General features: G+C 37.7%; 1 protein-coding gene across 3 annotated transcripts; it reads right to left on the bottom strand.

Annotated features, from left to right (window-relative positions):
- Nucleotides 1–616: 616 nt before the first annotated feature.
- On the bottom strand, nucleotides 617–12,212 carry FAB1A (1-phosphatidylinositol-3-phosphate 5-kinase FAB1A). Of its 3 annotated transcripts, none has more exons than XM_089611642.1 (12): nucleotides 12,118–12,212; nucleotides 8,530–9,603; nucleotides 7,695–8,426; nucleotides 7,359–7,512; nucleotides 6,835–7,179; nucleotides 5,654–6,490; nucleotides 5,208–5,539; nucleotides 4,745–4,868; nucleotides 4,500–4,658; nucleotides 2,189–3,715; nucleotides 1,692–1,958; nucleotides 617–1,431 (listed from the first exon to the last, which is right to left on the bottom strand). In XM_089611642.1, the coding sequence occupies exons 2-12, from the start codon at nucleotides 9,171–9,173 to the stop codon at nucleotides 1,108–1,110; spliced, it is 5,445 nt and encodes a 1,814-aa protein (XP_089467768.1). In that variant the 5' UTR covers nucleotides 9,174–9,603; nucleotides 12,118–12,212; the 3' UTR covers nucleotides 617–1,107. The 3 variants fall into 3 exon arrangements, with proteins under 3 accessions (XP_089467768.1, XP_089467769.1, XP_089467767.1); XM_089611643.1 differs by lacking the exon at nucleotides 12,118–12,212 and having other exon boundaries at nucleotides 8,530–9,262; nucleotides 9,407–9,891; XM_089611641.1 differs by lacking the exon at nucleotides 12,118–12,212 and having other exon boundaries at nucleotides 8,530–9,891.
- Between the last annotated feature and the right edge of the window lie 716 nt (nucleotides 12,213–12,928).

The raw sequence follows: 12,928 nt of genomic DNA, 5'->3' as shown, positions 1-12,928 counted from the left end.
TTCCGACAAAATAAAATATGTTTACAGATATATTAAAAGATTGAGGTCAAGTCCCAAATCCCAACTAAAACCTTGAATTTGCTGCTACAAGAGGGCACATAGTCCAATGCCGAGGTTTATGGCATTGATACTCCGTGAACCCTTCAAATTCTTTTGGCCAACACACTATCGATTCTCTTATGGAGACTCGAGACCAAGCTAACTAATAGAGGCATAATGGCTTGTTGAAGCCGAATTTTCACCTTGGCCGTTCTTTAATCATTTCTTCCAGTGTTTTTCATATTTCCGTGAGACGGCACCTTAATTCCCTTCTCGGCTGAAAACTCAGCAACAAGAAATATAACGTGAAAAATTACCTGAACCATCTCATTTTAAAACATTTTTCGAGAATATTTTAATGTCAGTTAATGTTTATTCGACTTTTTTTCTTTATTTTTCCTTATTGTCAACCGATTATTTGACTCTTTATTAATGTTTATAATTTCCTTTTTTTCTTAGATGTTCACGTTTTATTTAAAATAACTACAAAATTATTTTTTAAAAAATGAGATCTATTAGATATTCAAGAAATAACATTTTCTTCCACAAATTTAAAGCGACATTTACCAGTCACGACTGGAATGAATATTGAATAATGTATTATTCTTGGAATTTGGTGATACAAATCGAGAATAATTCCTGAATTTCATCCTTCAAAAGTACACTTGAAACAAATAAAACTAAACACATTTCCTTGTATAAGGATAGTAAAAACCACAAGGCCAAAAAAGTCGGATAGAGCAACGACCCAAATAAAGAAAACAGAGCAACGACCCAAATGAAAGCTTATGATACATTTACTACATGGGAAAATAAACATAGCCTATAACACTACTATACCCCTGTTGAAATTTGTATAGGGATCTTCCCATCTTGTGACCCAAACGAGGGCCAAAAAAAAAGGTAAAGAAAAACAATTGTTTATATATACCACAACAATACACAGATGACCATAAGAAAATACATGGCATGAAAAGGAAGACAGACAGGAGATTTATAACCCAGCAAATAAAAAATGACATGAGTTCAACTTCATCTCCATGTCCAAGAAAAAGCGGCTCCAAGTTATTATTCGAGGGACCCACCTTGATTGTTTTCTTCACAAAGCTCGGACTGAGATCGACTCGGGATGATTGTCGCGGGGAGCCACTGGTCAGGCACCATGAGAAAGTACATGGACATGGCTTTCCTGAACCGTTTCTTGTACTGTTGCGGCGAAATTACAGTCGGGGCTGCGTTATTGGGTCCGCCGAGGAAGCCCGAGGTCTTCACCCAAGTTTCGAGGTGTTTATCCCATGTGTACTGCCTCACAAAATCAATGATCCCAAGAACAAGTTCGTGCCTTTCCTCGTCCACGCCGACCAAGAGCGAGTAGTCCATCACGTCAATTGACTGCAAGACATTTAAACGACAGTAAAAACTACTATACGAGGATCAAAGACCCCTGAGTTATTGGAAATTTTAACTCAAAGAGGTCGGGAATAATCTACTGATTCACTCTTTTTTTCGTTCTCAAATAATTGTAGGTTAGTGATCATCTAGGATTGTGAAGTATGTTTGAAATTGTCATCAACCTTGGAAAAAAAATTAGTAATTGTGGAGGTTCTAAACTTGCAACTGAGTAACATGAGCTGAATCAAATTTAAACTTACAGCGAGGAACGATGTGTCATTCCAGACAGCTCTCTCTAGTACCCGCTTTGCTTTGTTCCCCACAAAAATGGGAGAAGTTGACATTGCTTCGATCAGATTCTGGTCCAGGAGAACTGTGTTAGTCCCACTCGTATCTGCATTGTATCGGGACCGTGTAGATCCTTTAAGGTCATAGACCCGAGTGACTCTTCGCCTGAATAAGAGATTCTCCATCACCAAGACATCCATCTTAAATTCTTTCCCTCCTTTAGCATGCTTTGATGAAACCTTCAAAACAAGACGACCAAAATATAGTGATAGCAGGTCAGTAACGAAACAAACAGATAACTGATTCAACTGAGCACTTTGACCAAGATTATGCTCGTAAGCAAAGAGTAGAAAGATATTTTTCCACGGAATACCAATTAAACTTGAAAAAAAAAATTGGTAAATACAGGGAGGAAACTGAAGTCTTCGATTATAATAGAGAATTGATTCATACGTCAGTGTGATTATACCTGATAAATGCCGAGGATCTTTGCCAAACAAGTTGGACTTCCTGTGCTGATTGACTCAGTCAAATACTTGAAATAAGCTGGTCCAAACATGATAAATGACTCTAGCTCAGTCTTTGTAACTTGCTTGATAATGAATCGATCATCCAATGTTTTCGCGAAGAAAACCTTGCTTTTTCCGCCCTGGGCACCCCACTTCTTACCCCGGCTAAGAGATCGTACAAAATCTAACTCAGAAGGACAACACATCCTCCTTAAAGCTTCAAAACCTTTAGCGTAGTAACAAGTCACAGTATACTTCACCTTCCCTAGAGGACCATCATCTGTAAAGGAAACTCTAGCATGCAGATCCTTTGAAAACTGAGTTGGATCCACTACCTGAGAGCCACGAGACGCGGATGTGGATAACATGCTTTCATCACCGGCAGAAAAACTTCTGTAGGTATCAGCCATGGACTCGTCAAAAGAATTAAGTGAGAGAAGATTCAGTGAATCAAAGATTGGTAAAGAGATTGAAGAATCCCCGTTATCTTTCGGCTTCTCAGATTCAAATATCTGTAAATGGTAATCTGATGAAACTAGCGCGTACGCTATAATACTAGTGGGTTCATCATCATAAACAGGGACGACAGTGTCATTGACACCAACAGGCAAAAGCAGCCTTGCACCACTCTGTCGTTCCAATCCTCGAAACAGCGGCATATAGATAGGAACATTTTCACCTATTACAAGCTTATGAGAGCCAAAAGATAAGCTCTTGGTTGAATTGTTCCCTCTTGAAAAGGGAAGGCTCACCAATCTTGTCATGCTTTCTAAATTTCCCCGCCCACTTAAAGGTAAACCAGAGGCAACAGAATGGATCACCTCAATCTTCCCTTGATTGATAGTAGGATTTTCGAAGTTGGCCGTTGCTGTAACTGTCTTTACAACAGTTGAATCAGCAGACATATAGCCATCCTCCATAGGAGCCGCACTGGCTGGGCATTCACCGGTCCATGCAGCGTCAAGCGTATCAGATAGGTCTGCTGCAATGGGATACTCTCCATCTGAATGAGCATTTCTCAATGATTCTTCATCGACCATAGGATCGTTTTTCTTATCAACATCTTCCTCGGAAGAAAGAAACACGTTATTCTCATCCTTCAAATTTTCACCTGAGTCAGTTTCATTACTGTTCTGAAACCCATCTGGCTGGAAAGTTTTTCCAGATTCTTCTTTTTGGTCAAGACCTGCTTTTGTATCAGTCAGAAAGGAATCATAACTACTAAAGCTTTTGTTTAACTTTGCAGGCACACTTGTCTGGATAATATTCTCCTCAGAACCGACAAATTTCTCCTTGAGTTTTGGGGTGGAATTGCTCAAGCTTTCTAGGAGACTATTTTTCTTATTCAAACTAATCGTCTGCATCAAGCGTTGCTCCCAGAAATAAGAGTGGAAGAGCATTAGTCTCCGCAGCTTATTTATTTCAAGAATATCGATGGCAGGTATTCCCACTTTTAACTCATTGCCAACTGCTTTTTGTAATGATTCCTACAGGAAAAAAATCAAAAACAAGAAACAGATGACAAGTAAATACATAACTTCTTGAGAGAAGACTAAAAAGTAAAACAATAATGGAGAACTGTGAAAAGGCTAAATATATTCTGGCAAACAATTTTGGAACTTCCAAGTTATCCTTCGTATTAACCAAGTATATAGTCCCTAAAATTTATAGGATTGGAGAAGACTTCTCCAGTCACTAGTTTCCTGTCGAGAATAAGACCTCCCAGTCGTCCAATTCCATTGAACACTATCATCCACGGACATCATCAATTATTAAAGGTATAATTTATGCAGAGTTAAGAGACTAGACATTTCATCTTCTTTTTTATTTTTTATTTTATTTTTTATTTTTTATGGCCTTCATTTCCGAAGGCATGACTTCACAAATCCCAAACCCCGAGGCCCCTCGATTTTGAAGATATGCGCAAGAGATTTTTCGGTTGGGGATAGAGCTGAAGCGTTAAAACCATACTCCCCATTGCACTTGAGAGAAAAATATCAAGTTGTTAAAAAAAAATTATATTGGAAAATATTACCCACATATGTTGATTTTTTTCTTCTGATGAACATGTTAATAAAAATAATTATAATTCTATTATTTTATAAAATAAAATTTGTAGGTTACGATATTTCTGTCAGTAAATGATCCGCGTGTCAGTAGCGGTATTTCAAATTCATATAAAATTTTGATCCGTATTTCCGTCGCTGTTGGTTTCGATCCTCAAGTAAAACAAAGTGTCCTATTCAAAATTTAGCAAAGGTTTATGTGTACCCCAAATTCTTTTCTCTCTTGTTGTAGCATATGCTCCAGTTCTTCGACTTGTTGCCTTAACTCAAACCCTGTCTGTGATTCCACAATTTCTGACTTCTGTAGAATCTGACGAAGAGCATTCTTGACTTCAGTAAATAGGAGTTCTGCCTGTTCGTGTACCTGCTTGACAGGTCATTTACCAATGAGCATTTAATAAGTAATAAGAATCCATGAGCAAAAAGAGAGCGACGCTTCTAAAACTCTACCTCATTTGCTTCTTTCTGTATCCATTCCTGATCGGCATAGTAAAATTCAAGTTTTGGGGGTGGAAGGTGAACAGAAAGAACATCAATTGAGGCGTAACGGAAGCAAGCAACCATTCTCCCAAAACTGCATAAGCAACATTAACAACACTGGCATAAGATAGCAAGTCAATATAATATCCATTCCACCAAGATCAAGTTTGTTAGCAGACTTGGCTCCTGATTTTGTGGGTTGGTTTCGTTATTCTGATAATTTGTTTTATAAAAGCCACAGCTTCTATCCCTAAAAGAAGTGAAATTAACTCCCAGAAATTCAGTCACTACATCCAGAATTCTTTGATTTACGAACTGCACCATGAATTAAACATGGCTGATTTCCTAGCTGAGCATACAAAACAATACAGTAAGCACTGACAACACGATATACTGCACAGAAGAAATACATTATGGGTAAGCGAAGGCATACCCGTAAAAGCGAAGGCAATCTCTGTGAAGAGAATGCCCACAACTGGCAACCCTGCTGGCTGCTGCGTGATTTGAAAAGCTAAGCTCCAGAAATTTTCCGAATGACAAACCCCACGCGGCGTCAGACATTACTATTCTCGGAGTTGCTGGAGGGAAGCCACTGGTCCGACGACATTTCAAGCACCGATGCCACATCCATATTTTACCTTCCTTTTCCCCTGGTAAGAGAAACTCTGGTAGTTTTTTGACAGATATGGTGAGACTCCCTTGTCTGTGAGTATAACAATGAACATGCGCCTCTGATTGCGTACCACACGAGCGGCAGAGATAATTCTGGTAAAAGAAATGGTATATTTTTAGTCTCAGCCCTGTTCTCACATAAACGATAAGATGAGAGATGTTTGAAGATGTCTAAGATATTCCACATGTCTAGAGAGCAAGGTTTACCTGATCAAACAGGTGGTCACGTAAAAACCGTCCCAAAGGTTTGTCGAAATTTCCATAGTATTTTATCCGGAAAAGATGGGCGCGCTCACATACGGTTCCCTTCCAAACGCATCGAGTTGATAAGGACACTAGAATGCTCTGATTGTCCGATGGTGATGGAGGAAAGTCTTCTTTCAAAGGCTCCATATACTCGGTGCGATTGAGAGTTATTTGGGGAACTAGAGCCGGTGCATTTCCATCAGCAAGACCAACTAGCTCAGAGCTGCCATACAAATCATGAACCGAATTCGGGTCCAAGACTAGTTCTCGCGTGTCAGATACATTATCTTTAGAAAGCATTTCAGGACCATTACCATGCATGCCCTCAATGTGGAACACTTGTTTATGGGAGCCATCGAAGTTATCATGTCCAACAGCCAACATGGGGGTGAGAGAATCAGTCAATATTGAAGAGTTTGGGATATGCCGAGGAGCTATATGTTTGCGGGAAACATCAACTTCCAATTTTGGAAACGGTTTAAAATTGGTGGATAAATCTCTCTCTAAACTGGTTGTATTGATAGATTTCTCTGTTCCATAAACAACCTCGTCATGCGTGGACTTCGAACTCGGCAGTGAATTGAAACCAGGTATGGTGGAAATCGATCTATCGATGCTAGATGGCTTATCAGGTAAGGCAACAGTTATTGGCGACTTTAGAGGTAGCTCTGGAATTGAAGCACCTTCATCAGCCAAAAACGATGTCTCGAGAGCGAGGTGATAAGCAGCGAAAACTCCATATTGAATAACATGTTTCACTTTCTTTAACTCCTCTGCACTAGCACCTTTAAGAAGAACCTAAAAGAAAGAAAACAAATACTTCAAATATATATCCCACCATTCTAGATTGTATTTTGCTTCTTCATAGTAGAAGCTTTCGTTTTCCTCTTTTTTAATTTTATCTTCGAGTTTCTTTATATATATATATATATATATATATATATATATATATATATATATATATATATATATATATATATATATATATATATATCCACCATTGAGAAGGCTCTGTTACTGAAGCTACGAACACAAAGATAATAAGTCCACACATCCAGTGTTGATTTCAAATATTTGGAAGATTTAGTCAAGGAAACGCCAATAAGACAAGAATTTTCCTATGACTATTATGCAGGACTTACCGTGCAACCCAATGGTTTTGGGCACCCCTCAAAGAACATGAGAGTCTTTATTGACTTCTTCCCACCTTGCCCTGCACTTCCATGATCTTCAAGAAACTTATCCACATGGAACAGATCACAGTAGCCCAGTTTTGGTGATGTAAGATGATCAATAGAAGAAACTATTTGTGCACCAGTGCATCGCGCTACGCGCTCTAAAAGCGGCCTCTTAATATTCAAAACAAGTGATATATTTTTAGCAAGCAGGTATTCTTGGGCATGCCGAGATACTGACTTCTCTACCAAAAGAACATCAGGGTGATGAGCATCAATCTTAGCAACTGCCATCTTCAAATGGTCCATTTCCTAATCAAATACAGAGATATGAGAAGATAAACACAACCAGAATTGCCTAGACAAATAAATTAAATAACAGAGACTTGATGGGGATATCCCCAGCCTTGAGTCTCTTCTTAAAACTTCCTAACACTTAGGATTTAGCTAAATTAACTTGAGAAAATGGAAAAGGAAATTGATAATCGGACCTGTTGCAACAAAGTATCAAAACTGGACAAGAGATTAGAAACGCGTTGATATTCCAAAGCTCCTCCAAGAATAAGAAAACGCGGTTTTTCTATCCTTGATGTCATTCGTCGATGAGCCATATTTTTCTTACAAACAACTCCTTTAACCACCATACTAGAAAATAAAATGTAATTAGCAAAACAAGAGGTATGTAAATGATAAAAACAAACAGGACCGCTAACAAATATTTTTATTTTTTTAAAGAGACATGAACCTTATTCTGATAAAAGTTGGTCTCAAACTCCAAACTACTAATAATAATAATAAAAAAAAGGAAATGCGGTTGACCCAATTACCTCTCGCTGCGTCGCCCACAAGCTATGCATTTAACCTTGACGTATCCCCCGGGATCCATGCCTCCACCTTTACTCATATCAGGCTTAAGAAGCGTCGCAGCTTCCCACGACAAAGAAGTAACGATCTCCATCCAGCCCTCTTTGTCATTATCATCATCGCCCACAGGCAGGTTCTCAGCCTGTAAAAGCTGCGCTACCAAAGCTTTGAAATGCCCTTCCACCACGTTTTTCATGGCATTTCTGTGTCCCTCGTTGCACTTCTCTTTAGCTGTACGGTACTCTCCGTTTCCAAAGCTGTTCGTAGAGCGTAAATATCCCCACTCTCCTGTACTACCACATTCCTCGTCATCATCATCGAACAGTGCAGCTTCTCTATCGTCTTCTTCGTCCTCTGGCGGAGGAGGTATCCAAAGCAGTCCATTATTCTCGAAATCCACAGCGTCGGAATTCATGTTCTCTTCATGTTCATCGCGAGCATCCAGTTTATCACCTTCTTCCCGTTCTCGTGTAGTATCGACCATACCCGGCGTATCGTAATCCTCAATTGAGAGCGAGGCTTCCAAAGCTTTGACATCGGTATTATCTTCATCGGACTGGACGTTGTTATGAGGCCCATAGACCTGGTCAATATCTTCAATACCCACCGCACCAAAATAAGCATCGTTTTGGGAGAAATCTCTGGTGTCTGTACCATTCGGATACGGACCATAATCATCATCCTCGTCATCACTCCTGAATCCAAAGAATACATTAAAAAAAATATTATAAATATAATGCTTCTAAATACACCTTTTTTTCATAAGAAAAACCTAAAACAATAAAAGGCATCCACAACCTGTTGGTAAAGTAGTCGTATTGGTCGGGCAAGGAATGCTCGGTCGCCGTGTCGAGATTCAAGCTCCTCTGAGACGCTAAGCTGCTCTGTTCCTGAACCGCCGCCGGGTCTAACTGGACCGACTGGCACGGGCTCAGACCGGGATCGGAGGGCACGTGTTGGTACGGACCGGTCGAGTACGGCGTGGAGCCAGCCGTGCTAGTGCTGCTCTGGCCCGTGCAGCTCGATTTTGAGCTCACCAAGCTAGTAGCGGACTGGGATGGGCTGAGCCCACCGCCGGCGGGCCCGAACCCGGACCCGGGGGCGCGGGCGGTCCCGAAACCCCGGTCCCACTGGCTGTAGCAGAAGCTACAGACGCGGATCCTCTCGGAGTCCTCTCCGGGCTCGGCCGGAGAGGCCGGGATCGAGTTGGCGGTGCACTTGGCGCAGAAGACTCGGCCGCAGATGCGACAGTGGTGGCGGCGGTTGAAGACCGTGAACTGCGAGTCGCACTCGTAGCAGACTCTGCAGCTCTGGTCCGGCATCCAAAAGTCCCGGGAAACATTCGCCGGCTCCGACCGCCGCGGGATCCACGACCTCACCATGTCCACCAGGTCCGGCATCTTGTTCTCCGGGGTTCCCATCGGGGACGACGGTTCCGCCATACCCGAGCCATCACGAACCACGGCAACGATTCATTATATCGTATCGGTCCTTGAGCATCCAAACTGGCTTCGAACGCACTGAAAAAACCCTAGCAAACCGAAATTGATGAGAAAGCAGTACCTGAGTAGTGAATCAGACCAAGCTTCCTAACAGTAACATCACCCGGCGAATCGGAACTCAGTGGCTTCGAAGGTTTAGTCCAAAGTTGACTGAATGATCTTCGTGAACTTACTTGATTACGATGCTAGGACCGACTTCGATCCGAATTATTCCGAACTAGTAATCCGGAAACAAAGACGGTCGTTATTCATGTAAGAATAAGACTGGGAAGTGAAAGAGCCCTAAAATGCAAACAGACGCACAAAATCTCCATTGGACCCCACGAAGATTTGTTGTTGTGAATCACCATTATCTCGTCTCATTTCAGAGCTTCGGAGAGCAACCAGAAACATTTGCAAGAAGATTTCGAAATAAATAAAAATAAAAAATAAAAATAAAAATCTGCTTCGAAGTTCGGACACACTCTTATCCAACAAACTAAAATAATTATGATAAAACTAAATCACTGAAAACGTTGCTTTGAAAAGAAATTGAAATCTAGAAGAGAAAATAGGACTAGAAATGAAAAGAGTGTGTATAGTATTTGCGAATCATTTACGTCCTAAATAAATTTTAGCATTTTTTTTCCCTTCAGAAATTTCAGCATTAACATGTCCACTTTTACGAGTACACAATTCATATTTGCCTAATTAATAACAGTATTTATTCAATTGAAAATAATAATAATAATAATAAATAACACAAAAGAAACTTTTCTTTCTTGATTATTTTGACACGTAATTTCAATTATAGCTGTCTGAAGCATATCGTATACACACATACACGCCCATGACAACTCAGCCCATAAAGTATTCACGTAAAAATATTATTTTAATACATGAGTGACAGAAGAAGAAAAAAGCATCACCGTGAGTCACCTATTATAATAATGTTATAATAACAATAATAAGTCTTCAAATCTGGCAATTTGTCACTTCCACTTTGTGTGCGAGAATATTCAGCGATAATAACTAATAGGCAGGAGGATCACGTACAAAAAAAATAAAGATAATACCTAGATTTTTTTGGTATTACGGATTTGGCAAGTCTTATTCAATTTCATTGTAGTTTTATATTTTGATTTCAGAAATTTTAGAAAATATTTAAAAAAACATACATAATAAGATTCATATACTAAAATTGTAAAAAAAAAAAAAAAGGAAAATTATGGTTTTTTCTTTGTACTAAAATATTTTTAAATCGTTGAATACCAAAATATCCTTGAAGACAAAAGCTTTATTACGACACTCCGAATTTGAATGCAAATAAAAAAAATTGCATCCCACTATAACAAGAAAGAAAAAAATAGCATTCAAGTATGGTGTGTTGCGACCATGAACTATGTGATCGTAGTTTTTTGGATTAGTTTTTGTTTGAAACGGTATTTTGGTCTGAAGAGTCCTATTTTTCTAATTTTTATACCCTTGAGATAGAGAATCAATTTAGATTTTATTAAATTTTTTTGTGCTTTTCAGGTATCGTGTCGAATTAGAAAAGGAAAAAGATGTCCGTGTTTTTTTATCTGATTGAAAAAATTATTAAAATATGTATAGTATATGAAATTGGTTTTTTTAAGTTAAAGATGTTAAAAATTTGAAGTATTTGTGAATGTGTTTGGTAGTTAACTCAAACTATTTTTTGTTTTCTGTTTTTTAATTTTTGTAGTTGTACTGAAAAACTGTTTTGTAGTTGTTTTCAAAAAACTGTTTGGTACAGTTTTCATTTTTGTTTTTGAGAAAGTGAAAAAACTGAAAAAAAGTGTTTGGTATAGTTTTCATTTTTGTTTTTGAAAGAATGAAAAGAGAAGATGAGGAGAAAGATGAGAGAAGAGAAGAAATTTTTTTTCAAAAACACATTTTATTTGTTTTCAGTTTTCTTTACTTTTTCCAAAACAACTTCAAAAATTTTTGAATTTTTTTTCCAAAAACTTAAACCAAACATGTTTTCAATTTTTGTTTTCAATTTTTTCAACTCAAAAACAAAAAAAATTGTTTTTGAGAGGAATACCAAACACAAGTGTCTTTGTACTTTCGGGCAAGAATATCTTCAAATATTATTGAAATTATGTGTATTATTTTGCTCCACCAAGAACAATCTAATTAAACAAGTTCATCGATAAACTTCAAGCTAATACACGAGTTCAGTAATACTTTTTGAGCTAATACGTGATTCTTTAGAAATTTCGTTGAGTTCATGTTATTTATTTATAAAAAAAATTGGCTACGTAAGCCACCTAAACTATAGGAATTGTAAATTAGTCAACCTTTGGTAAATACTTTGTAAATAACCAATTTGCATACGTGACAGTCTATTAAGGACCTTTTTTTACATGTTTGGTTGGATTAAATAAGTCTTTTACTAATCTGTTAATAAGTTAACTTGGCTATTTACAAGAAATTAACGAATGGTGGGCTATATCTCAATTCACTATAACCGTATGGCTATATAACTTAATAACCCTTTATTTATTAATTACATGTTTAAACTTGATCTTAACCCTCAGTATCTAAGATTATAGCTATTTGCCCAATTGTTTCCCTTATAGGATTATAAAGTGAATTTGTTTGGCCTTTAATGTTGTTTTTTTTTTCGATGTGAAAAAATACTCGGTGCTTATTTTATTTTGTAAATATTCATATTACGAAAACCAATTTCATGTACATAAACGATCAAACAAATTTCTTAAAATAAATTACACAAATCGTGGTCAAGAAATTATAGCCTATAATTTTTTTTTTTTTTTTGGGACATGCATTAAAAGTTATTGTAGTTCACGGCGTAGTGTTTCACCATCTTGTATGAGCTATTTCTAGCTTAGTACATACATAGTGATTCGGGGAATACCTCTTCTTCACCCAAAAACACGGGTTTTGGCTCGAATTTGTGCAAGCAAATTGTCTCGTGATTGTCGTGGCTTGAAATCGGAATTAGACAATGGTTGAGTTTATATCATCGAAGATATTCGTGAACTTCTCAAAGAGCTAAGCAATCGTTCTTGTCACCAAACTCCCCACGAGCGAATCGAGTGACCGATTCACGTCTGCTCGACATTCCTAGAGATTTTATTCTCTAATGTTTACTTTAAGTGTTCTTATATATATATATATAATGCTATTGGGGCGGATGATGTTTCTATTTAAAGAAGCGGTTACTCTTAATAATAATAATAATAATAATGATCACATATCATATTTTGAAAGATATTTTTCTCAGTTAATATATAACTGCATTTTTTTTTACTGTTTATATAGATATTTTTCATTCTTTCTTTCTTTAATGTCAAATATCTAATCATATCTAATCTCATCACATTCCCATGGCAGGATAAGAGGATGAGAAAAGGATCACGCAACTTCGTCTTTTTAACTCTCTCTCATAAACATGTATAAATGCAGATCCTAATTTCATGTGAATAGTCACCACACACGCGACGTCAAGTCAACGTTAAGATTGTCAAATGCATTATTGGTTTTCACTTTTCAGACTGTCCGACTTTCGTCAAGTTGATGCCTCCAAGTGTAAATAATAATAAAATAATTAAAATACCAATAATTCCGTGAAAAGAAATTTAAAGTTCCAATCAAATGTTGACTAAGTAAACTTTGCTGAAAATCGAAAAAAAATAATAATAATTCAACGACAGTCAGTATTATTC

Source organism: Urtica dioica, chromosome 4 (assembly GCF_054948205.1).
Source record: "Urtica dioica subsp. dioica isolate 48M chromosome 4, U.dioica_male_clone48M_v1_H2, whole genome shotgun sequence".
In the NCBI taxonomy this organism is placed as follows: domain Eukaryota; kingdom Viridiplantae; phylum Streptophyta; class Magnoliopsida; order Rosales; family Urticaceae; genus Urtica; species Urtica dioica.
The sequence above is the reverse complement of the archived record's forward strand: the minus strand, read 5'-3'. Positions and strand labels throughout refer to the sequence as shown.

Excerpts from the sequence above, each read along its gene's own strand:
- FAB1A (XM_089611642.1), bottom strand. The coding sequence starts at position 9,173 with ATGGCGGAACCGTCGTCCCCGATGGGAACCCCGGAGAACAAGATGCCG. Across the intron at positions 7,513-7,694 it reads TGTGGGCGACGCAGCGAGAG|TATGGTGGTTAAAGGAGTTG; the intron begins GTAATTGGGTCA and ends TTTATTTTCTAG. Across the intron at positions 3,716-4,499 it reads AAGAGAGAAAAGAATTTGGG|GAATCATTACAAAAAGCAGT; the intron begins GTACACATAAAC and ends TTTTTCCTGTAG.